This window comes from Crotalus tigris, unplaced genomic scaffold (genome assembly GCF_016545835.1).
Source record: "Crotalus tigris isolate CLP2741 ecotype Arizona unplaced genomic scaffold, ASM1654583v1 scf7180000017666.27876245, whole genome shotgun sequence".
Taxonomy (NCBI): Eukaryota; Metazoa; Chordata; class Lepidosauria; order Squamata; family Viperidae; genus Crotalus; species Crotalus tigris.
Window position 1 is genome coordinate 3935798 of NW_024096551.1, and position 26610 is coordinate 3962407.

Below are 26610 nucleotides of genomic sequence, written 5' to 3' on the forward strand. Positions count from 1 at the left end.
AATAATTTCCTTTTTCTTGACAACATAAATACTTATATTTTTAATCCTAGCAATAAATAAATAGTTTTGTTTCTCAAAACTGAAATTAACCAGGCTATGACTGCACACCAATTATTTTCCATTATGCTTCTTTTATCCAAAGAACTGATGAAAAGCTGTATTGTAGGTATATAACGTACGTATATGCACACACACACATGCACACACAAACACAAAAAAAATTAATCTGATCTTTTTCCCTATTCAATTGAATTATTTGTGACTTATGAAGAAACAGATTACAAGTATAAATTATGTAATATAATAAAAAATGTATTTTTTAAACAAACTACTTAAAATTGTGTCTGTTGTGGGGGAGTGTGCACGCACATATGTATATTGATATTTTTTTCCTGTTAATTTAAAAGTGCGCAGGCGCACATAGACATACACATTCCCATTAGTGTTAATTCTACCACTTCAGTGTTACCAATTCTTTTTATTCTGTTCCAAGCAGCTTTCACATCCTTTTTTCCTTGCTGATTTTTCATTCCTTCCTTTGGAAGATTAATCTTGTAATATTTTTTCATACATAATTAAGAACATTCTTTGACACCCATTTCTTTCATTTCTTCCCTTATTATCCTTTTCCATCTTTTTTCCAAGATTCATTTCTGAATCTATCAACAACCTTTCATCAGTCTTGCATCTTTTAATTTTCTTAGTCTATCATCACAAACTATTAAATCAATCATACTTTTACATTTGTCTGGGTTTTTTTTACTATCTCTATTTAGGAATGTATGCTTAAGCTATGTACTGGGGAGGAGTCTTTTTTCTAAGCAGATACTAAATGATTGTTATTAATTCTTTGATCTCTGAAATTACCTTTCCTGTATTCCGATGTCTCATTCCCACCTTTCATCTCATACAGCAAAATAACTTCTTATCCTGTTTTACATTAATTCAAACTATTACATATTTTTGCAAAATTTATTGTGACACCTCTGTTATTATTATTTAACATCCAAACACTTCTATGGCATTTTGTAACATAATTTTTTCACTCTCACAAGCAGATTCCATACTCTCTTTTCTTATATTTCAATTCATCCTTGGATGACTGTATCATTTACTTTCTCTCCCATGTAGTTGAACAATTTTCATCTAATTTATTTCTTCACAGAAGTTAATCTCTTATTTCATCATTCTCTAGAATGAAACAACTGTCTCCAGTTATGGATTTCTACATTAATCCATCCATACAAACAATATAAAATTCATATCTTCTGACATACACTTCAGCACTTTTGTTCAGAATTAACCGTCACATCTCTGAATCTAATTAACAACTGCACTTTACTAATGGAAGTACTGGGTGAATATGGTGAAATGGCAGGCCTAAAGATAAATAAGGAAAAAAACAAAATACTTGTGAAGAATATGATTAGATCACAGAAAAACAAACTAGCTGATAAATTAGGTATTCAGATCACAAAGAAAATAAGATACTTAGGGATACATCTAACAGCTAGGTGTGTAACAATTAAAAGAGACAATTATGACAAACTAATGGATCAGATTAAAACAGACTTGGACACCTGGAGAAATCTCCAGCTTTCTTTCATGGGTAGAATTGCCGTAATTAAAATGAACATATTACCTAAAATATTATTCCTATTTCAATGTATACCAATTAGATTAGAAAAGGAATTCTTTCGAAATTTCAACCAAACCATACTTAAATTCATTTGGCAAGGGAAAAAACCAAAGATTAAATTAAAATTATTATAGGATGCTAAGGAAAGGGGGGGGTCTCAGCCTCCCCAATCTGGAAAAATACTATCACTCTACAATTCTACGGTGGGTGCGGGATTGGATTTGACTAGAAAATCGGAGATTATTAAAACTGGAAGGTCATGACATGCAGACTGGATGGTATGCCATGTTATGGGATGAGAAGCATAAAGTTCACCAATACTTCCGGAGGCACTACATCAGACGGGCGCTAACAGATGTATGGATCAAAATCCAACGACAGAACTATAGACAAGTCCCCAATTGGATCTCAACACTAGAAATGTACATACACCCAAGATTCATTCAGTTGGGGAAAGTAATAACCTATAAAAACATATTAGATGAGAGAGAAGAATTAAAATCGAGGAAGAATCTCCAAGATGCTGGGATAGAATTAGAATGGTGGGCATACCTCCAACTACAAGCAAGATATAGGCAAAATAAAAAAAAAGAGTGGGGTATAAAGACAGAACCGACAGAAGTAGATAAAATTTTATTAGGTCCTGAGAATAAAATGATTAAAAAAATATATCATTTTCTTTTAGATCAGACAATGTATGAAGAACAGGTTAAGGAGACCATGTTAATTTGGAGTAGGAATTTTGGTTTCAGTATCGACCTGCATATTTGGCAAGAACTGTGGGAAAGAAATAGGAAACTCACCTTAGCTATCTCATATAAGGAAAATCTTTACAAGATATTTTATAGATGGCATTTCCCACCCATAAGGCCAGCCAAAATGGCTTCAAACATCTCACCTCTATGCTGGAAATGTAAAATAGCAATAGGATCATACTACCATATGTGGTGGGAATGCCCAAAGACTCGTGAGTATTGGAACAGGACACGAAACTGGTTGAGGGATATATTAACACTGGATTTAGAATTAAAACCTGAACTCTTCTTGTTGGGAATAATGACAGAAAAATACAAGGGAACAATCTACCTGCTGTTACACATCCTGACTGCAGCTAGGCTTGCTTTTGCGCAAAAATGGAAGAGCAAAGAAATTCCCACAGAGGAAGAGTTAATACATAAAATATTAGCATGTGAGGAAATGGACAGGCTCACAGTGATATTAAAAAACAAATGTGGATCAGTTTATTATGAAACTGGGATAAATTTTACCACTGGAGGAATTCGAAGAGGACGTTGGGATTAAAGATGAGTGTTAAATTAGAAATATATGTTATTTTAGAATAAGTATTGTATATAAAACCTAGATGTATATGTAGAGATGAAGAATTGATTGTAAAAAGTGGAATAATCTGATAAGAATATATATACTGGAATGTCACGTTAAATCCAATGTTTGTTTGTTTTTAACTGTATTATAAATAAAATTTGTAAAAAAAAAACAATTGCACTTCACAAGAACAGATTATTTTCATTCAGATATATTTTATTTCTCCTACTCTAAAAGTACCATATTTTTCTTTCTTTCTTCTCTATCCATTGTGCTCCTTTATCATTTGCTCTCTTTAATTTGAAATTATAATTCTCTACATGCCATAACCATCAGCAGGTGGGCACATAAATATTGCATTCTGCTGCTTATCATAGTTTCAGTTTATCAACAATATTCAAATAATGTATAGTAATGTAGACAATGTGTAAACTAGATAACCAGCTTTATTTCTTTTCATACCACATATAAGGTACCTAACTAATAATAATAACATTGATCAGTTTTGTCATGTTTTTTGCCAATACATCAACAAACATACCCAAATCCAGTTTTATTCCAAGCTTTCTATTCTGAAATGTTGCTCTAGAGAAGGATAGCAGTAATAGGAATACATGCACTGTATTAATACATTCAGAATACAATTTTTATTATTTCATAACCTAATATATAGTATAAAACTATCACTCTCTACAAGTTCACAGATACAGATCAAGAAAAACCATGAACAATTTGCCACAAACGGTTTGTCTAAAAGACAAGGACTTTCTTCTAAAGCAGAAATGCTTCTTTTCAGCCTTTAATAGTATGAACAAGGAATATTCAGTAACTTCGTATACAAAAAGGAATGCCAGGAAAAAAAATCTGAAGAGCTTCATGAAAGTTTACATAGAAAATATTTGATACACACAATACTCATACTATAATTTTCTCCCACACAATTTACTAAAGTGTCTTTGTTCTCAGAGGTCATTCTTTACAAGAAATGTTCAAGTCAAGCTACCAAGGAGACCAACGGACTACATAAATATAGGTCATAGATCAACCTCAATACACTGAGGGAAGTTAGCCCAGAGAAGGAAATATTAATAGGAAAATATATTTTTCATCAAAAGTATTTTTAAAAGTATTTTTTGAAAAGCAGAAACCAAACCTGGCCCCAAATCTATCTCTTTGCTCCAAGCAAGAGCCAGCCCTACAAATGCAGATGTAAAACCATCAGAAAGGTTGGAGCCAGGAAACTCAAGAAGACAAAGAAACTCTTAAGAGTCATTAGCCCAGCCCCAGGAAAGCAGGAGATGACTTTTGGGACATAATAGGACTAAACCATAGATACTAAGGCCTATAAAAGCACTCAGACACAGTTCAAAGTTCATGCCACAGGAAGAGGAAACTATTCCAAACAAAAGGCTAGAGAGGGTGTAAAAAAAACCCTTGCCCACGGGCTCACCCCTTCTCTCCTCTGCTCTTTCTGCTTCTTCAATAAACTGTATCTGTTGAGTCCTTGGCGGGAAGCAGACACGAGAAGCAGTTAAAGTTCTCAGTTTCCTTTATTCTGCGTTCAGCTTACAAGTAGATGGCTTCAGCAGCTCCCAAAACCTCCCAGCTTCTTATATAGACGTTTCCCGGGTAAATGCGATACTTTTCCCGCGCCAGCACCCGCGCATGCGCACGGCGCTGGCGACAGCCTGTCTGGTCCTGGGCAGCTTTGCACCTGCCCGGGACTGCCTGCAAACGCCCGAGCCGTTTGCAAGGCTCGGGACATAACACCCCTTTCCCCCGGGCTAAAACTACTAACAACATATAATCATTTATTTTATGCAGTGTTCTGCTTCTCAGTGCTCCTATCGTTACCTGGCTTTTGTTTAGCCATCAATGTTATGTAATCCTCTAAGTATTTAGGAGACTTCTTTGCTCTCTGTGACCTTCTCAGCTCTGGGTTACTAGCATGAGTTCCATGACTGGAGGGAGATGTGAGCCTGTTCTCCTTATTTTGCCTTGGTGCCTTCCAAGGACTGTGCCCCGCTGCCTGGCCTGCTTGCTCGCCCACCGGGCTCGTAAGGCCAGGGCTTCTGTCACTTTGTGACCTGGTTGACCTGCCTAGCTGTAGACCCTCGGGCCCCTTGAAGTGATAGCCACTGCTGGGCGTCTCTGTTGAACCTCCTATGTCCGTCCAAGACCTGTCAGGAGGCTGTCCATTCCCTGAACCCCGTTCTGTGTCCGGGCTTGTGTGGGTTTCTGTACTTTCCCAAAACTCAGTTACTCCCTGATTTGGGCTAGAGGTGTTGTAGTCCGGACTTGGTTCCTCGACCACCTCCCTGTATGTTTGACCCCCTGTAGGATTTGGGGTAAGGTCAGGCCAACCTTGGGGATTGTGTGCCAGCTCTCTTGCGGGGAATGATTTGTTGGGATGCCCCCGGGTATCCTCCGTGACTGGAGTGCTGTGTGATGTGTGTGGAAAATGAGTATGCCCCCGGGGGGACTCCCTGGCTGGAGTAGGCGTGGATGCCTGGTAATTAGGTAGGCTCATAGAATTCTTGTTCGGAGCTCTCGCGGAACCCTGGAATGGGCCGTTTGTGGCTCCATCAGTGGAGATGGGCAGCAGCTCGTGCCCTTCCCTTTGCTCCAAAGGGTCCCCCTCCCCCCCTGGAAAAGACCCAGGAGTCTCATCAGAAAAGTCCCGCCGAGGGCGGAGTTGGTCGATGTGCTGACGCAGGACACGACCGTTGTCCAGGGCTACCTCGTAGGAGAGAGGACCTGTGACCCTGGAAATAGAAGCGGGGACCCATGTATGACCAGGCCCGTAATTGCGAGTCCAAACCGGGGCACCCACAAGTAGTTGTCTAGGTGCCCTAGGATGTGAGGTAGATGAAGGCAGTCTGTCCGGATGCAACAGGTCAAGTTTAGTAGTAAGTTGACGCCCCCAACGAAGTTCAGCTGGGCTTCTCCCTGTAGAAGTGGATGGTGTGGTGTGATAAGAAAGGAGAAAGTCAGCCAACCTGTGATGCCAGTCCCCGTAGGTGAGTCTTTTCAATGCGTCCTTTGTGATGCGCACCATACGTTCAGCCATACCGTTGGTGGACGGGTGGAAGGGTGCAGACGTGGCATGATGAATCATGTTTGCCTGTAAGAAAGCTTGGAATTCGAGGAAGTGAATTGAGGGCCGTTGTCGGACACAATGACATCTGGCAGCCCGTGTGCAGCAAAAATCCCCCTCAGTACCTGAATAGTCTTTGCAGTGGTGGTGGATGAGACAGGTACAACCTCAAGCCATTTCGAATGGCGGTCAACAAGGACCAAGAAGAACTGGCCCTGAAAGGGTCCAGCGTAGTCAATGTGCACCCTAGACCATGGGGACTGTGTTTCCTCCCATCTATGCACGGGAGCTTGGGGCATCTCTGGGCTAGATCGTTGGCACAGGTGGCATGCATGCACCTTAGCCTCAATATCTTTATCTAAACCAGGCCACCACAAGTGGCTGCGCGCAAGAGCCTTCATACGAACAAGGCCAGGATGACCCTCGTGGAGGGATTCTAAGACCCTAGTCCTCATTGAGGTGGGAATGACAACTCTGTTTCCCCAAAGCAGACAACCCTGAGAAGGGGACAGCTCGTTCCTTTTGGACCAGAAACTCTGAAACTCAGGACTAGGGCAGTGCTCAGGCCAACCAGACAAAACCCAGGAACGGACACGTGAAAGTGTGTGATCTGTACCTGTTTCAGCGGCAACATCCCTGGCACTAAGAGGGAGCTCGGGCAAGGCTCGGATTGATAGAATGTTGACAGCTGGCGCGGGGTCAGCTTCTATTATTGGCAGAGGCAATCTACTGACGCCATCAGCATGGCCCATTTCTTTTCCAGGCTTGTGGAGTAAAGAAAAATCATATGCAGACAAAAAAATAGACCACCTAAGCATTCTAGGGGAAATGATTTGGGGAGTCTGCTTACGTGTGGTAAACAGTCCCAGCAGAGGCTTATGGTCAGTGAAGACCATGAAGTGCCTGCCGTATAGAAAGTCATGGAATTTTTTAATTCCAGCAACAACAGCCAGAGCCTCCCTGTCTATCTGAGCGTAGTTGCGCTCAGCAGAAGACAATGTTCTGGAGTAATATGCAACATGAACCTGAGTTCCATCAGACCTGAGGTGGCTCAGGACAGCTCCTACCCCGTAAGGGGACGCATCACAAGCGATGCACACAGGAAGGGACTCGTTGAAATGTGTAAGTACACTGTTAGAAGTGAGCAAGGCCTTGACTTTGTTAAAACAAGCCTCATGCGTTTGTGACCACTGCCACACTGCTTGCTTGTCTAGTAGCCTGTGAAGAGGCTCAGCCACACTGGCTTTATGTGGAAGGAAGGAATTGTAGAAATTCAGGAGGCCCAGGAAGGCCTGAAGTTCGGCCTTAGACTTTGGCCTAGGTGCTTCTAAAATAGCAGTTAGTTTGGATTCAGCAGGGTGAATCCCAGCAGCATCATTTTTGAACCCCAGAAATTCAGTAGAAGGCACCCCAATCTTGCATTTGTCTTTTTTGAGCTTGAGACCTGATTTCCTGAATCTTAACAGAACAGCCCTTAGCCTTTCAGCTAGAATGTGTGTGGAGTCTCCTGCAATTAAGACATCATCAAAGTAGGGGCAAACCCCTGGTATGCCCCGCAGTGTGTTTTCCATTACGCTTTGGAAAATCCCAGGAGCGACATTCACTCCAAACTGCAGCCTTTTTACCTTAAAGGCTCCCCTGTGGGTCACAATATTCTGAGCTATAGCAGCATCATCATCAACAGGCAGCTGTTGATACGCTTGAGCTAGGTCAAGCTTTGCAAAAACGCGCCCCCCCTTGAGGGAGGCCAGAATATGACTGACCACATGAACAGGATAGGCATGTTGCTGCAATGCCTTATTCAGAGTGCATTTGTAGTCAGCACAAATGCGAATGTCCCCATTTGCCTTTAGAGGCGTGACAAGGGGGGTCTCCCAAGGACTGGAATCAACAGGTTCTAGGATTCCCTGTTGAATCAGTTTGTCTAACTCAGTGTCAATTTTACTCTTTAAAGCAAAGGGACCCTTCTTGCTTTAATTCTAATGGGAGTGACAGTGGGGTCTAGCTTTAAGGACACAGGGGGTCCTTTGAATGTGCCCAGCTGGGGGCTGAAAACATCTGCAAATTCTTTGCAGACTTCCTGTAGGTCGAGTGTTTGTAAGCTGTTGAGTCCTGTGACGTGTATCCCCAGGGCCTCAAACCAATCGAGTCCTATGAGACTCGTTCGTTCACCCCCTACTACTAATAAGTCTAGTGGACCTTCAAAACTCTTGTATTGCACGTTAAGGGTGGCCTCCCCCTTAACACACACTCTTGAATTTTGAAAATCTGTTAACACAATGTCAGAAGGCCTTAACTTGGCCTGAGTTCCACTACCGGAACAAATCTTCCTAAATGTATGCAAGGAGATAATTGAAAAGGCAGACCCTGTGTCTAGTTCCATAGATAATGGAACCCCTTGTAGCTTCACGTTGAGTGACAGCTTTTTCTTCATGGGCTTGTGTGTGCCTGTCCTACAGATGCTTCTTCGCGAAGCGCAAAACCCTACCCTATTCTGGCTGGGGAATCTGGTACCTTTCAGGCGCAGTTCTTCCTGAGGTTGTACCTTTCGTCGGCCCAGACACACAGCTGCAATGTGTCCTTGTTTGCCGCATGCCCGGCAGGTAGCGGAGCGGAACTTGCAGTCGGTTCTCCTGTGGCGACCTCCACAGCCGATGCACTTGAGCGGAGCTGAAGAGCTTCCCTTCTGTTTTTCTTCCTTCGTGGGGTGGAGACGGTCGACTTCCTCGTCCGGATCCTCCTCGGAGTTTCTTTGGACGTCTTCCTGGTGCACGGATGCAACCTCTGGACTGTTTCTGATCGGCCGCATGTTCTTGACAGCACCGCCTGCTGCTTCTTCTGCGGTGACTTCCCTTAAGGCATCTTGGTAGGACAACTCTTCTTTAGCGAAAAGTCTCTGTTGTAGATCTCGATGCCTTAACCCGCACACGAATCGGTCCCTCAGTCGTTCTTCAAGGTCTTTGAACTCGCAGTGCTTGGCGGCCTTCCGTAATGCGGCGATGAAATCTTTGGCCGACTCACCGGGCCGTTGATCCCTCTGCTCGAAGGTGTGGCGCCATGCGATGACGGATATCTTGGGGTGGAAGTGCTCCTTCAGTAGCTTCTTCAGATCTGCGTAGCTTACAGACTCTACTGGAACAGGTGCTGCAAGGTTTTCTGCGATGTCGAAGGCGTCTTGGCCGCAAACACAAAGCAGGGTGGCAGCCTTCAAGCTCTCTTCCCTCACTTGGTTTGCCTTGAAGTAGTTCTCCACCCTGGCTACGTATGACTCCCACCGCTCTGGATGTGAGACGTCGAATTCCGAAAGCCTTCCGATTTTCGCCATCTTCATCTTCAGGAGACGGGTCTATCAGCCAGCCTACCCCCGAATGCGCACTGGATTGGCGGGTAGCTGCCGAGTCGACGCCGTTCCGCCGCTCAGGACTCACTTGGGTAAGCTTACACTTCTTCCTTTCCAGGCGGTGTAAGGCGATCCCATCCTCGTCGCCAGTGTTGAGTCCTTGGCGGGAAAGCAGACACGAGAAGCAGTTGAAGTTCTCAGTTTCCTTTATTCAGCGTTCAGCTTACAAGTAGATGGCTTCAGCAGCTCCCAAAACCTCCCAGCTTCTTATATAGACGCTTCCCGGGTAAATGGGATACTTTTCCCGCGCCAGCACCCGCGCATGCGCACAGCGCTGGCGACAGCCTGTCTGGTCCCGGGCAGCTTTGCACCTGCCCGGGACTGCCTGCAAACGCCCGAGCCATTTGCAAGGCTCGGGACATAACAGTATCCGTCTTCCCAAAGCAGTCGCCATGTTGCTTATTTATTCCCGGCTTGGATGAACCAGGATTAAGACTTACTTCTAACAACATCATTAAATATTTGACACAAATGTTGGCAAAAACACTCTGTTTTAAACTCTGAGCTCTCCAACCCATGTGTTCACACAAATTAATATCTATTCTTTGAACTTTTTTTCAAAATCCTAAATGCCTAAAACTCTTATTTCCTCCAATGTCTATTACTTTATTTTATCCAATGCATTTATCATAGTATCTTGCCCAAGCAACTAACCTACACTTCAGATAACTCCATTCTTACTGTTAGAATAAGGAATATCTTCCCTACAAAGAAGCATCTCCACTCTGTAGTATAAGAATGCTTGCAAATCTACTGGATTTATAAATATCTCTTAGATATTGTCCATGTCAACATGACAAGGGTCACAGAATCCTTCTCCTTCATTACCCATGTCAGAGGATTCTGTTTAATGCATTTTCATAATCTCTACAATTCCAGTTTTCTTCACTCTTGTAAAAAGTTTGTGTCTCTTGCACTTAAAAAAAAAGATGCCCAGAAATTCCTGACAAGATTATCATATACTATCATGGAATACTAGAAGGCATATTTTCATGCCTTAAGCATTGTAATCAGGATATATTTCTAACAAGTATTTATAAGGAATTTGAAAGCTAAATTACACATAACATTAATTGTGCATAATCAATATAAAATGTTTACGTAAAAAGTGTTAAAAAGTTGAAGTGAAAAAACAAGCATGATCAGGAAATTGCCCTTGTACCTGAAAGCTATGTCCCAGCAGGGAACATAGCCAATGAGTGTTTGGGTTAATCAGCCCTTTTTTGAGAGGGGAGGATGTTACATGCAAAGGAAATAATTGTAATTTCTTCCCTTGTATAATTGCCCTGATTCCATTTTGCCTTTCCTCTAAAGCAGCATTTTTAGTCTTCAGTACAACAAAATACACAGATTTTTTAAAATAAAATTTTAGGCTGGCAAACAAATATGGATCTTATAATCCAAAGCATTTTGGGGAGAGCATATTGGGAGAAGGAAGCCTTATATATTATATTTGATGTATGGCTCCAGAGGCTGCAACTAAAACTCCTATGGTGAACATTTTCAATCTATTTTCCAGAGAAATTGACAAGCAACTTTCCAAATTCTCTGCTAGCATGGCTTCTGTATTTTTACTGGAAAAATGGTTTGTAAAGTTCCAACTCATCTGGAGGATGGGTATGTTTGGAAAATACTGCATTCTGGCAACACCAACTAGCAATCTGAAGTCATGATGAAAACTTTTTAATTTCACAATTGATGGGCAGAGGAAATTCCTAGAAGTTTGGTGCTCAGACAAATCAGCTATCAACAGGTACACAGAATTAACACAACATTTATACACTATTCAGCAGAAAATGAAAAATCTAAAAAGGAAACAAAAAGATCAGAACATCTCCTTGTCAGAAATCATCACCCGGATAAACAGGGATTTATACTAGGATTAATACCTATTAATACCAATATTAATAATTATTAATACCAATAATGAAGCAGTAAACATACTCCACCCAAAGAACTACCAACTCAGACAAACAGTAAACAACAACCTATTGAAGGAACTATCTAGAAATAAACATTTTCATCAACATTGATAGGGAAAACCACTGTATATAAACAGAGCAAATCTGGCTCCCTGAAGATGTTACCTAATTCAGGGGTACCCAACCATGCTAGCTTTGCAGACTGGGGGCAACAGCAACAGCAGGGGGAGATGGAATGATTTCACAATATGTGCTGTTTGACAAATGAAGCTTCATGTGCTCATGCTTACCTGCTGCTTGTGTGACCCGATTCCCAAAGGGCTGCAACCTGACCTAGATGGATAATGAAACGACTGCAAGAAAACAACCAAACTCAGAGAGCATCAAGCTAAGGCTCAACCACAGCTAGCCTTGCCCAAAATATATACTCTAATAATGATAGGGAGATGATTTTTAGTTAACCATGATACTAAATTATCATAGGCTAATATTACCAAATTAAAAGAATCATATCCATATCTACAGAGATAAATAAAAATAAAATTTCTGCTTTCTAACATTATTATTTCTCCTATGGCACATTCACATTTTTTATTTTAAAAAATCCACAAGTGATAAAATACAAAATATGAACTATAAAATACAAAATTTTATAAACATATATCTATATTACATATATAATTTTTTTCCTCCATATGTCTCAGCCAGGAAATTTCTATTATAGATTCTATTTTGGCACTCTGTCATTATTTGTTGGATAGTTTGTTTTTCAGTCCCACAGTCACAAATCAGTGATAATATTTTGCCCCATTTATAGACCATGCACATCTACCATGGTCAGTGCAAATTCGGTTCAGTGTTGAGAGGAACAACAAATATTTGTGTCTGTGACATTCCTTAAGTCACAAGTGTCCCCTACGTGGTGCTAAAGAACAGTCACTTCAAGGCAAAGCATCTGAAGCTTTGAAAACATAGCAGCCAATTAATCCTAGCACTCTCCTGGCTACATCACATCACATCACTAAATCTTAATCACCACCACCAAAGATGTTCCATTCAGAAATGTTTCAGTCACGTGCAGAAATATTACACAAAGCCAGCATTAAAAAAATAACATAGCCTTCTCTAATCTACTTTCTTTTGTAGATCTCATTCTTTTTTTTATTGAAAAGTTTTATAAAAATTACAGTATACACCCCAAAACCCACCCACCCTAAACCCTCCTCTCCTTCCCCCACTTCCCAGAACTGAGTACAGGGTTACAAATATAATAATCAAACTCTAATTAACATTAACCAACTATATAAATAACCAAGTCCATAATGCGCTTTAACTCCCCTTTAACATAGGTATAAACAAATTAAAAATAAACATAATAATATAAACAAGTCGATATTATTAAACAATACAATATCCAAATTGTTAACAATACTAATACTAAAAATAATAATAAAACTAATAAAAATTCTACTATAATAAACTATTAATAATAATAATACTCTAAAATTTACTCATAAACTAGATGGAACTTTTTAGTCCCATATTTATTCTGAATGTAATCTATCCATCTTCTCCAGACCGAAATGTATCTTTCTTGTGAATGATCCTTCAAGTAAGCAGAAATTTTCGCCATTTCTGCTAAATTTGACACTTTAAGCGTCCATTCTTCTATAGTAGGCAAATAATCCTTCTTCCAATATTGCCCTACCAATAACCTTGCAGCTGTTATCAAATTCAACATCAAATTAATTTCTTTAACATCACAATCTACAATAACACCCAATAAAAATAATTGTGGAGTAAACTTTATCTTTCTCCTGAAAATCTTTTGAATGTTCCACCAAATCTTAATCCAAAAGGCTTTTATATTTCTACAAATCCACCAGATATGAAAATACGTAGCATCCAAGCTACCACATCTCCAACATTTGGGCTGTAAATTAGGATACATACAAGACAACTTTTTAGAATCCGGATGCCATCTATAAAACATTTTGTAAAAATTTTCTCTTAAATTTTGGGCCTGGGTAAATTTTACATTTCTAACCCAAATTACCTCCCATATATCTAATGGAATCGGTTCTTGAATATTTTGGGCCCATTTTACCATACAATCTTTAACTAAATCCATTTCCGAATCCAATTCTATTAAAGCATTATAAATTCTCTTTATATGCACTCGATTTTGATCTTTAATCTGTATTACCAAATTCTCATCCACTAAGGTAATACCAACCTTTTGATCTAACTTCCACCTAGCCAACAATTGATTATACTGAAACCAAGACTCTACATTTTCTTGCTTTAACTCAACTAACGATTTTAATTGCCAATCATTCCCTGCCAATCTAAGTAGTTCCTTATAAGAAATCCTATCCAAATTCACACCCATAGATACCCCCTCTATCACGTGTCCAGGAATCCCCCAGATTGGTATTTTATAATTTAACTTATAATAATACTTCTTCCAGACACTCAATAAAGCACTTCTTAAAATATGAGATTTAAAAGCTTGGTCAACTTTTTTATTATAAATTAAGTATGCATGCCACTCATATAATAAATCCCATCCCTCAAGATGAAGTATACTTTTATTTGTTAAATTAAGCCAATCACTAATCAGTGTTAAAACCACCGCATCATAGTATAATTTCAAATTAAGTCCTCCTCTTTCCCGTGCATCTTGTATAATCTTAAACTTAACTCTTGGTTTTTTCCCCGCCCAAATGAATTTATTAATGCCCTTCTGCCAAATTGACATCTTTTTTCAAAATAGGTATCATTTGAAACAAGAAAAGAAACTTTGGTAGAACATTCATTTTAACAGCTGCAATCTTCCCCAACAAAAATAATTGTAATTTTTTCCAATTGTTTAAGTCCTTTTGTACTTTTAACCATAATATCTCATAATTATTTTATACAATTTTACATTAGAGGCTGTAATATATACTCCCAGATATTTAACCTTTTTCACTATTTCAAAGCCTGTCAATTTAACTTTTCCTTCATAATCATATTTTTAGATAATATTTTAGTCTTATTATTATTTACCTTAAAACCAGAAACTTTCCCATACTGAGTTATAATTTCCATCAAATCTATAACCGATTGAATCAGTTGAGATAGTGTCACAACCAAGTCATCCGCAAAGGCTCTCAATCTATAATCATTCTTTTTTATTTTTATTCCCTTTATTATAGTTGATTCACGAATTTTAATCAGTAAAATCTCCATTGTTAAAACAAACAACAATGGTGACAATGGACATCCCTGTCTTGTGCCCTTTTCAATTTTAAATGCCTCTGTTAATCCCCCATTAATTATGATTTGTTCCGATTGTTGTTGGTATATAGCCCTAAGAGAATATAAAAATTTATCCCCAAAATTCATTTTATCAACAACTTTCAATAAAAATTGCCAATTCAATTGATCAAAAGCTTTTTCAGCATCCAAAAATTTCAATGCCGCAGGGACTTGATTGTTCTTATCCAAATACTCAATTAAATTAACAATTTGTCTTACATTATATTTCATATATCTTCCAGGTATAAATCCAGACTGATCACTATGAATCATTTGCTTCAAAACTTGCATTAATCTATTTGCCAATATTTTCAAAAAAATAATCTGTATTCAAAAGCAATATAGGTCTATAATTCTTAGGTTGGGTAAGGTCTTGGTCCTCCTTTGGAATCAACGATATAAAAGCTCTTCTCCAAGACGGAGGCACTTCTCCTCCAATCTGGATACTATTAAAAAGTTCCTTTAATGGCTCTATCATCTCTTCAGATAATATTTTATAATAAATTGCTGTTAATCTATCTGTACCAGGAGCCTTACCCCCTTTTAACTGTTTAATTGCCCAAATAATTTCCTCAGAAGTAATTAAACAATTCATCTCATTTCATTGTTCATTTGAAAGTCTAGGAAAATGTGCTGCCTGTAGGTACTTATCTATATCTAAAGCTTGTATATTTTCACTAGCGTATAATTTTGTATAAAAATCTAAAAAACTCTTTTTAATTAACTTTTGTTGATATACCTCTTTACCTTTATATTCTATTTTCTCTATAATACGTGATTTCTGTTTCTTCCGTAATTGATAAGCCAACCACCTACAAGGCTTGTTTGCATTACAAAACGTGTTATGTTTCATATAACCCAAATTAGTTGTGATCTGATCAGCCATTAACATATTAAATTGCTCTTTCAACATATTTATAGAAACCTTTAATCTATTATCCAATTGTTTCAAAATAAAAGCCTTCTCCTTTGATTTAATCTCTTCTTCCAACTCTTTACGTTTTTGCATCTGCTTACACCTATATCCATTATTGATATGAATCAAAACCCCTCTCATATAAGCTTTATTGGCATCCCAAACCATTGCCATCAAAGTACCTTTATGCATATTCAAAACAAAAAATTCCTTCAAATGTTCTCTACATTTCTGCAAAAGCCTCTCATAGCTAAATAAATTTTCGTTCAGTCTCCAAGATCTTCTATTCCCATCTTCAGCAAATAACTCCAACCATACAGGACTATGATCTGACAATGTTCTAGGAAAGATCTTAGCATTCTTGACCCTGGAGAAAAGATCAGTAGTAATTAAAAAAATCAATTCTGAAAAACGATTGATGCCTATCCGAAAAAAAGTAAAATCTCTGTCCTCCATATTCCGTTCTCGCCAAATGTCTCTAAGTTCCAAATAATCTTTCAGGTCAAAAAAAACTTTAGGTAATTCAGAATGATTGGAAGTTTTAAAAGATCCCTTCTTGTCTTTACTTGAATCCAAAACACATTCCAGTCACCCATCATAATAACAGATTTATAATCCAATTAGTTAATTTATGATGTAACAATTTGTAGAACTTTTTTGTTGTTGATTAGGGGCATATAAGAAATATGTTGCCTTGTAGCACTAAATCAATAATAACCTATCTTCCTTGTATATCAGATTCAATTAATCTAGCCAATAAATCTCTTCTTACATAAATAACTACTGCCCCCTTTTTATCTGGGGCAGAAGCTATAAAATGTGATCCCAACTGAGAACTAATCAAATACTTTTGATTTTTCGCAGCAATAGGAGTCTCCTGCAAGCAGACAATGTCATTCTTATGTTGTTTCAAGTAGTGAAATACTTTCTTTCTTTTCTGTGGTGAATTCAGGCCATTAACATTCCATGTCAGAAACTTTGCCATCCTTAGTGGCCTGAAGCCTCTGGAACACAACTTGAAGATCAGCCGTTGATCTCTTCGGTCATGTCCCTCACACAGGCTCTGTAGTAATCGGACCTTGTATTGTTGATCCAGAATTAGCCTTCTGCTTCTTTTCTTTACATTTATGCGCAGCACGAGTCATCCTATGTTCCTCTGAATCATCCTTTTCCTCCAAATTCTATTCAATAGGTTCAGCCTGCGTTAAATCTCCTACAACCAATGACATTGCACCTTCAACTGGCTATTTATTTTCCAGCCTTTCTTCTGTCGTGGAGATGGTGGTGAACCTGCTTTCAGGACATAAGTATAAAAATCTTTTGCCTTTGAAATTGTATTAAGTCTATATTATGTCCCTGCATAATTTACCACTATTCCAACAGGTATCTCCCATCTAAACTGAACCTGTCGATTTTTAAGCTCCTCAGACAGAAAAGCAAAATCTTTTCTTTTTCTAAGAATTTTTGGAGGTATTTAAGATTATAATATTTTGATTTGCAATTTGAAATCTCTGCTTATAAAAAGCCTGAATAATTTCATTTTGAAGTGACCTCCTAGAAAAATAAATGACCACATCTCTAGGTAAATTTTTCTGCCTTGCAATCCATGAATTGACCCTGAATATTTTATCCATCTCTCTTGATAATTCCTCAGGTTCACATCCCAGGATGGGAGCTATAGCTCTTGCCACCTCCTCTTTCAGATCTTCTCGTGAGTTCTCTTTTAATCCTCTTATTCACAATGCAAATTCCATATCTCTATATTGTGAGATGGTGACTTCATCCTCTGTTATATCAATCTTATTTTCAACTTTGACAACTCTATTTTCTAATTTTTCAATATTTTCCACACCTTCATCCACCCAGTCATCCAAGCGTTCAATATGAGTAGCTAACCCTTGAAATGCAAGCAATATGTCTTCCCTCATTTCTCTATTTTTATTCTCAAGAAACTCTGCCATCTCTTCCTTTATTTTACTGTCAAGGAGATCAGCCACCTCCTCCTTTATCTCTTGTGTCGCTATTTTCAAAGCATCTTGAATATCTTTAAGCATAAGTGCCGGTGGTGGGGGAGAAGATGGGGGAGATTTAGGTTTAGTTTGCATTGCAGGCTGTGTTACAGGAGAAGAAATTGAACTTTTAGGGACAGCAGAAATTCCCAAATGCTTTGGGAATGTCTAATACATTGTTTAAACTTTGTTTCCAAATGTAGCTCTTTCTTAACACTGTCCTTTCAAACAAAGAAACAACATTCCGTTGCCATTTTTTTCCTTTAAGTCGAATTAAAATATGGAGAAGATTATTTCTCCCGAGTTAAAGTTTCAAACATTCACAATTTTAACTTCTTCTGGTCAGCTCCTTCTGCTTTTAAATTATTCACAAGTCCCTTTGAAATGCAGATGTGGGTGCAGCATCTTGCTTTGCTCCTGAAGCTCGGAGCAAAGGCGTCCTGGAGTGCGGAGAAAATTTATTTATTTATTTATTTATTTATGAGACTTATATACCGCTTTAAGTGCAAGCACTCTCTAAGCGGTGTACACCAGTAAGCAATGTATATATATATTTACATTGCCCCCAACAATCTGGGTCCTCATTTTACCTACCCGGAAGGATGGAAGGCTGAGTCAACCTTGAGCCGGTGAGATTTGAACCGCTGACCTGCTGAACACAGTCAGCTAAAGTGGCCTGCAATACTGCACTCTAACTGCTGCGCCACCTCTGGCTTTGAGGGAACTCACCCTCCGACCTCCAAATAATTAAGGAGGTCTAGGGAAGTTCTACCTCTACCTGAGGTAAATTCTCCCCCAGCTCTTCTCCCGAGGAAGAGATTTCCAAGCTGCAGGATAGTTGATTTTCACTGTCTCCATGCGCTTTTACACATTCACAGGGCTGGCAGTCCAAAGAAAGCTGCCATCAGCGCAGCATTCCACTGGAAGAAGCTAGATCTCATTCTTTTAATGATTAAATTGCTTTTTGTATCAATAGAGTTATGGATTTTAATCAGGCTCATTACAAAGCAAAACATTAAGCTATCAACAGTTGTTGACTTTTAATAGCTGTTCCCTTACTAGCCTAACTAAAACCATCTTCACAGTTTATTAAGCACATACATTTAGTTTATGTACTCTAGACTTAAAGCAATCAGGAGTAAAGCAGAGATCACTTTTTTTGCAGCCATTTCACCTTGCATTCCAGTGAGGTTTCCTTGCCAAAAACTATCAAAGCAAATTGCTCCAGGGGACAATATACGGTTATTTTACAGAAGTGAGAATGCCAAAGAAATGAATTTTACAGACTGATAACCATTTTTTAATGGTTTGTGATTTTCGTTGAAGAAAAAAAATCATATAATAATATGGTCATAATTGCAAGTCAGATGCAGCAGCCAATATATTGTAGATTCACATTTTGATACAAGACTTCAAATTATACTTTGATACGGAAATCAGAGTCGCTTTTGGCAAGATGGGTGGCATACAAATTTGATAAATAAATAAATTCAAACAAATGCCTGCAACCAGTTAGAACAAACTTGAAGCTAATGAAAGCAGTATGTTTGGGAATAGTCACAGAGTAAGTCTTTTGTTATCCATAAAGAACATTATTGATTATAAGAATAAGCTAACACCTGTTAATTAAGCTTAACAATGTCCACCAAGTCTGCACTTCTACTTATCAAATATTTAATTCATTACATTTATAAACTACCTTTATTTCAGAGAGCTCATAATGATATATCTAAATAGGGGGTGTGTAGTGTTTCAGATATTGCTCATCTGCAAATTTCATTGGCTCTGACATTGGCCAAATTGTCTCAGTCATTAGATAGACTAGAAAATGAATTACATAGGAAAACTCTACTACTTTTTATTGAGATTAGATATAATAACAGAATATTCTAAATCTGCATTCTTTATTCTGATATTCCAGGGAATCAGGGAAGTATCTGCCTAAGCATTTTCCAAATATTATCTTAATAAATGTCAACAGAGTTGTATTGGCCTAGAACAAACTCAGTCTTTGATAACATTAGGAAGTGGAATTGTGAATCTACCTCTTCAATGTTTTCTGTATCACAGAAAAGAAATGGCTATTTTTGGAATAACTAATAAGTGGCAATACCAGCTTTATAAAACAGACAGACTCGAATAATAAGAGCATCTAGTCCAAACTCCTACCTATACAGGATGTGCATTCCTACAGTATTCCCATAACATTTTCTTAAGAACCTCATAGTGGATTATGATAATCTGTTCTATAGCTAATAACTCATCACGTGGGAAATTCTTTCTATTGTTTAATTAAAAACTTATAACATGAACAAACTTTTAAGCTACTTCTGTGTGTAACTTCTTGAAGATGGCTATCATATTATCATTTCATGTTCATATGTTGTCATTATTACTTCACCATATTTACAGTATACCAAACACTCCCATCTTTTTCTTCATAGGACTTGTCTCCAGATTCCTTCCCATATCTATAATAATATTTTTGGGCCAAGGAAGTTCCCTCAGTCCATGTATAGATGAAACATTTATACATGGACAAGTTTAGCTTTTCCTTTCCCTAGACCAGTTGTTCTCAACCTTTTTAATGCCGTGACCCCCAACTGGTCGTAAGTCGAGGACTACACAACCGGTCGTACATCGAGGCCTTTCTCTGCCTGGGACCGCCGCACATGTGTGGTGCCGCCCCCTGCACCGGCTGAGGCATAACTGGCAAGGGGTAGCAACGGCGCAGGGCAACCACCGGCTAGGCCACCAATTGGCCCAGCCCAAGGGAGGTAAGGCACCCGCCAGGCCCCATGCGCGCCAGCAACCCTCCCTGCGCCTGCCGCCTCCCACCTCCCACCCCTGGCCCTCTTTTGCTTACATTTTTAGTAGTTGCTCAGCAGGGAGGGGTGGAAACTTCCAGACAGCTCGCCTTCGCTGCAGACAACTTGCGGCACCATTTGCAGACTGGGGCTTTTGGCGGGCTCAGCAGGACAGAGACAGCCTGGACAATTCCTATTGGCTTTTGAAAGCCAATAGAATTAGATTCTATTCAAGAGAGTCTATTCTATTGGCTTTCAAAAGCCAATAGAATAAAAGGGAGTAGCACAGCTAAGGAAAAGGGGAAAAAATGGTGGACTGTGTTGTTTGACGACCCCCGTGAAATGGTTGTTCACCCCAAATGGGGTCCCGACCCACAGGCTGAGAATCACTGCTCTAGACTCAGTGCAGAAATTAAAACAATCTAGTGAAGAAAGAACAAAAATAATCTTTATTTCTGTGGCCAATTCTCTTATCCCCATGGAAGTTTGGGCAGCTTTTGCTACCAATAAAGTTATTAAATAAAGTATTTATACAGCTATATTATGCCTGGCTATTAATTTCCATAAACATAAACAAGTTACTGGCATATGCTGCAAAGTAGGTGAATGCTCCATAACACTGCTGCCCGATTCAAAAAGCCACATATGGAAAGCATCTGCCAGTAAAGTTCGACATATTCCCTCCTCACTGCCTTTTGCACACATTAACATCCAGAAATCCTAGCAGAGCTTGCCTGGTTGAAATTGCTGTAGTTTCCCAGAATAGCTACTTCTCCTTTGCCAAGACTCTTAATTTGATCTGATGCTGGTTATGATCAACTAAAGGACAGAGGTTTACTGTAAATGTGAAGGTACAAGAAATTTGTGTTAGGTTAAAAAAAAAAACCTTTTCCAACCAATATATGTGAAACAAGGTATAAATCACACATATGGAAGAGATCAGAAAATGATCTAAATGTTTTGGTTATCCATCACATTAAGTAACATGTGATTTGCTTGGACTTGATTAAATATAATGTAGTACTCAGAAAACTAATGCCAAACAAATAGCATATGTCTGTTATGAAAACTATTTCTTCTGCAATAAAATATTTCATTTTGTCCCTTCATATTTTAGATGTAAAAATCTAAAAATGCTGGGCTATCAAATCCAAACATCATCTCTAACAGCATATAATAATTATATAATTTTTTAATTATCTATTTACTATTAAAAAGCAGCAGGTTGATGAATGTGGCCAGTTTAATTTTATCTACTGATATGGGAGAAACAGAAAAAGCTTATGATGACAACTCGACCCATGGTTTGTTTTTTTGCTGTAAAAAATAAACCAGGATTCAGGAAAAAAAAAAAAAAACAAGCACTCTGAATTATTAGTGGCTTTTTGGTAGTGGTGGGATTCAGCCAGTTCGCACCACTTCGGCAGAACTGGTAGCTAATTTTTTGTTGCCCAGGCCCAGAATGGATTTCCAGAAGTGGCACCCACACAGATGTTCACATATTTGAATCCCACCACTGCTTATAGGCCCATCTTTTTGGAACCAACCTAACCAGAGATTATATATTACAGCTGTCTGCAACTCATTACACACAAAAATGGGAAGGGAGAGACTGAATTATCCACCACACTGCTAGTTCATAGTAAGTCAAGAATTCTGAATTATTATTATGTTCAAATATAACTTACAATTGCTCTGGTGTAACATAAGCTTTGAGTGTCACATGGCTTCACATTCACAGAAAAGAAAAGATCAGAGAATATATTTTCACATGGTCTCAAATTAACTTGTTTGAAAGTTGAGCTACATTATCTTGTAAGTTGTTTTTAGGAATTTAGGAATACAATGATTTTGTTACTACTGTATTTTTTATATGTTTTAACATTTTTTTTAATAGTCTATATAGTTTTGGTGTAAAGGAATTCTATTTATAAGTTTACTTTCCTGCTTTTTCTATTTTTGTACCTTTAGAAAATAAAGAAAACAATACTTTAAAACAAGATTAATTGCTTCATGGATCCCTAAGCATGATTATTTGGTTGGTGTAAGATTAATAAAGAAGATTAATGGAATCCATGGAATTATGCACAGAATGTCTCATCCAATTTCAGTATCAGAAATGGATATATTTGACCTTCTTTTCCATTCACTGACATAATCCACATAAATGTTTTCATCAGTTTTTTCTGCATATTTTAGCACAAAAATCTAAATAAATATTTTTCAGCTGAAATATAATAAATAAAAAATATAGCTGGATGTTTAGACAAAACAGCAAGGAAAAAAGGGTACCTCAAGCTCCGTTTCTCTCCGATTAATATCATCTGTAGATTGATTCAACTTTTCTAGTTCTCCCTAGAAGAAAGCCAAAATAACATGTTGAGTAATAAGACACTGAGAGAGCCCTAGGAGGAATCAAGTTATTAAGTGTCATTTGGCAATTCACAGAGAGGCCCCCCAATGGAATGTTAAATGGAAACAGAAGGATAGAAAACATTTAAAAGTAAAACTGAACTTTACTTTAGCTACGGCTCAGTTTGAAAGGGCAAAGACAGAGACCAGACATATTTTGAAGGTTAATTTTTAACATAATTCTAATTTAAGCTTTGAGGGTTTTTTTTCTATTACTATTGAAGCTCTGCATAATTATTTACTATGGCACTATTAGCAAAATGACAAATGATCAAATAGCATATGATTATGAAAATTTTATGATGAAAAATACAAATTTTCCTTGTTCTTGAAGGCTTTAAGGGTTTGGTTCCAATAATAAATAAAGAAAATACATTCAAAAGTCATAAAATACTAAAATTATTTATTTTTATATTTATTATATGTTTACCCTGTCATGCTTTCAAGGAGAATAAGACACTGTACATATTCATCTCACATTCTCTCTAAAAAAGTAAAAAGATTCCCTGAAGTACAGCTTTACTTTATGTAGGAGAGAGAGAGATTGGACAAAGCTCACATGGCAATCAAAGTTCTTGGCTGAATTCCTTTTCCTGACTTAAGTCATAGGTATCCACATGATGACTGTAAGGCAGAGAAGGGGATAAGTACGTCACATTATAAAGTCATGAATCCTGTAATTTGCATTATTTTCACAGTGATGCCACATTGCACATTTCAACCTTCCTTGTATCAGATAGTTACATCAATATTATAACTAGATTTTGCATTTCTAGATTTTCAGTCCTCTGTGATACAAAAAAAAGGAAAAACAAAAATTTTCAGATGCTTCACTTTCACTTTTTTACCAATTGTTACAATAGTATTATAGAGCAAACTAGCGTGATTGCTCCACATTCAGAAAGAGTACCAATAATCATAGACAAGGAGAGGTTTGAACAGATAAACTTACTCAAAAGCCAAACATTTTTTTACTTTTTATCCTATTGCCAGCGTCTGTCTATTTAAAAAAAAATACAACCATTTTAAATGTACTTCAGGAATTTTAAAAACAGAACCAATTTGGTGTCCTGGTTAAGATGCTGAGTTCTAGTCTGATATGAAAGGCAGCTGGATGACTTCTGGCCAGTCACTCTCTCTCAGCCCAACCCACCTCACAGGGTTATCATTGCAGGGAAAATAACAGGAGGAAGGAGTACAAACTGTTCAAAGTTACAACAGCAATGAAAAAAGTTAATTACAATCGGTCCACTTTTATGACCATTGCAACATCTCTGCAATCATGTGATCAAAATTAAAGCACTTAGCAACTGACATGAATTTATGATGGACACAGCATCCTGGAGTCATGTGGTCACAATGTGGGACCTTCTCAGCCAGTCAATCTGGGAAACCGGATTTGTTTAACAACCATATGATTTGCTTAACAAACATGGCAAAAAAGGTCAAATTGGTTGCAACCATCTTGCTTCTGGTCTCAATTGTTTTAAGTCAAGGATAACTGGTATTCTGGCCTCCTTGAGTTACTTATAAAATTATAAAGGTGGAATAAAAATCTAATACATAAATAACTAACTATAAAGAAACAAAGTCTTTTTCAAGTCAGGACTGGCAGGGAAGAAGGGAGGGAAAGGAGATAAAGCTTCTCCTTTTAAACAATGTTTTGGGTCATTTGAAGTGCAATATTTTTTCTTATTTTAACCTTACTTCCCTGTCTTTGGAAAGGTATTATGAAACTCTACTGAAAGGAATACTTGCAGTGAATTTCCAGTGTAATTGGCTGGTAGGTTTTTCCCATCCGTAGCAATATCATGATTATTATTACCAACCCCAATTTGATAAAATGAAGGAAACTCTTGATAAGTTCATTGACATGAGCATCGAAAGAATGAATAGAGCATTTTTTGTAAAAAAAAAAAAAGTGAACTATAAAAGCAATCAGGACTTTATTCATATCAAAAACCACCTAAGTGTCTTCCAAAGAGCTTATAGAATAAATTAAGGGGGAAAGCAAACAAAATACACATTCACCAAAAAATACCACAAAAATCACAGAACAGTTACAAACACTGCCAGCAAAATATAGCAGCAAAATTAAATCAATGTTGAGACATTGGCATCACTGAATAATTTGACTTGTGCCATAGAACTGGCAATATAAATCTTTTAGTAGGCAACAGATCTGCCATAGGACAGCAACCTTAGAGAAGGAATTTCATAGAAAATGTGCAATGACGCTATGCTATATAAAAAAGTACCATTTCCTCAGTCACCATAAATCATTCCTCTGATTCTTAAGATGAAAATTTGACTGACTACCTTCACAAATTGGCCAGGTTTGTACTAGGAAAGGAGATGCTTCCTACAACTTTGTCAATTTTGGCAGCAATGGGTAAAGTGAAAGTAATAGAATATATAACATCCTTTCCTATGTATGCTGTCAGAGTGGCATCAGTCTTTATGTTAACTTCCCACCTGATCCTTCGGGTTATGTTAAATCTGCATCTATTAAGAAGCCCTTCCAATAGCCTTCTCGTTCTGATAAAGATGTCTCTCAAATCAAACTATCACGCATACACTTTTATTAGCAATTATATGAAACTGATTTGCCACCCTCCTTTGAGATTTCACAGCCGTTTCCTATTCAGGCACCAACCCACTTTTCAAGGTAGCCAGTTAAATGCTGTCACCTGAAACCAGCTTGGGGAAGACTTGAACTACTAAGATGCATCAGAGTTTATTGAGGACGGCCAAAGATCTCCCAGGGACTGAAACTTTTTTCATGGCAGAATCAGGTGACATTTAGAGCAGGAGCTGGCATCATCTATTAACAAGGATGAAGTACTGTCTTTTAATAGAACTACAGCAAGATCTTGCACATGGATTAAATTAGCCCCAAGGTCCTTTCCAATCCTTTCTAACTGCCCCACAACCTTCTAGGGTTCTTCTTGCCCAAGCACGACATCCCTTGGTGGTCTCCCATCTCCTTTTCGATCCACCTCCCGATTCACTTGGTCCGCCATGCTAAGAAAAACTGTAAAGATAAAAACGGATTGTGGAGAGGAGCTGAAATCAGGAAACCGGAGCAAACTGGGAGAGGAAGGATCCAGTTCGAGAAAGAAAATGCCGCTCCATGAAGGAAGAGCAAAGCTCCTTTCGAATCGGGAGCATCTTTCCTTTGCAATGAGTTTCTCCAGCCAGCTGAAGAAAGACTTCGGGAAAATCTAATAAAGCCAAAGCAAAAAAGAGGAAAAACACTACCATCAAAATAACGGGGTGCAATAGAGAGGAAAACGCCCCTGAAGGGACAGAAAGCGAAAGATATTCTCCAAGATTCAAAGGACCTAACCAAGGTCGTACCACACGCGCACACAAACACACACACGCCTGTTTACTTTGTAATTACAGACCTGCCCGCGCCCCCATCCTATCACCCCACCCACTTTCGGCTGCAATCGCGCCCCTGCAGCCACTCTCCCAAGGATCTCGGGTAGGGCGATCAGAGATTCCGCTTACTTGAATCCTGGGGTCCACTTCTTCTTCAGCTTCCAGAGGCTGCAGCTGGCTCCCTTCCTCCGCCGCGGTTCTCTTGGAGCCAGGATCCATGTTGGCTGAGCTCTATTTGCCGATCCAGAAAGAAGGAATATGATCCTAGCTCTGCGCTTTGGGGAGCCGAGGGGCCGCCGCCAAGCTGCTCCAGCAGCCCAGGTTCCACTGGCAGAGGACTGCACCGCTCCTGCGCGTCTTTTACTCCTCGCCGCGAGGCTGCGCCGGAAAGA

General features: G+C 38.5%; 1 protein-coding gene across 2 annotated transcripts in view; it reads right to left on the minus strand.

Moving 5' to 3' along the window:
• SH3BP5 (SH3 domain binding protein 5) overlaps positions 1 to 26610 on the minus strand; it is a 54500-nt gene extending 27890 nt beyond the window's left edge. The window contains exons 1-2 of one of the 2 annotated variants that reach the window (XM_039336248.1): positions 26348 to 26610; positions 22712 to 22774 (exon numbers count right to left, since the gene is read on the minus strand). In XM_039336248.1, the coding sequence (XP_039192182.1) occupies positions 22712 to 22774; positions 26348 to 26437 (153 nt within the window). In that variant the 5' untranslated portion in view covers positions 26438 to 26610. The remainder of the gene's footprint in view (positions 1 to 22711; positions 22775 to 26347) is intronic. The other variant, XM_039336249.1, reaches the window with a different exon arrangement.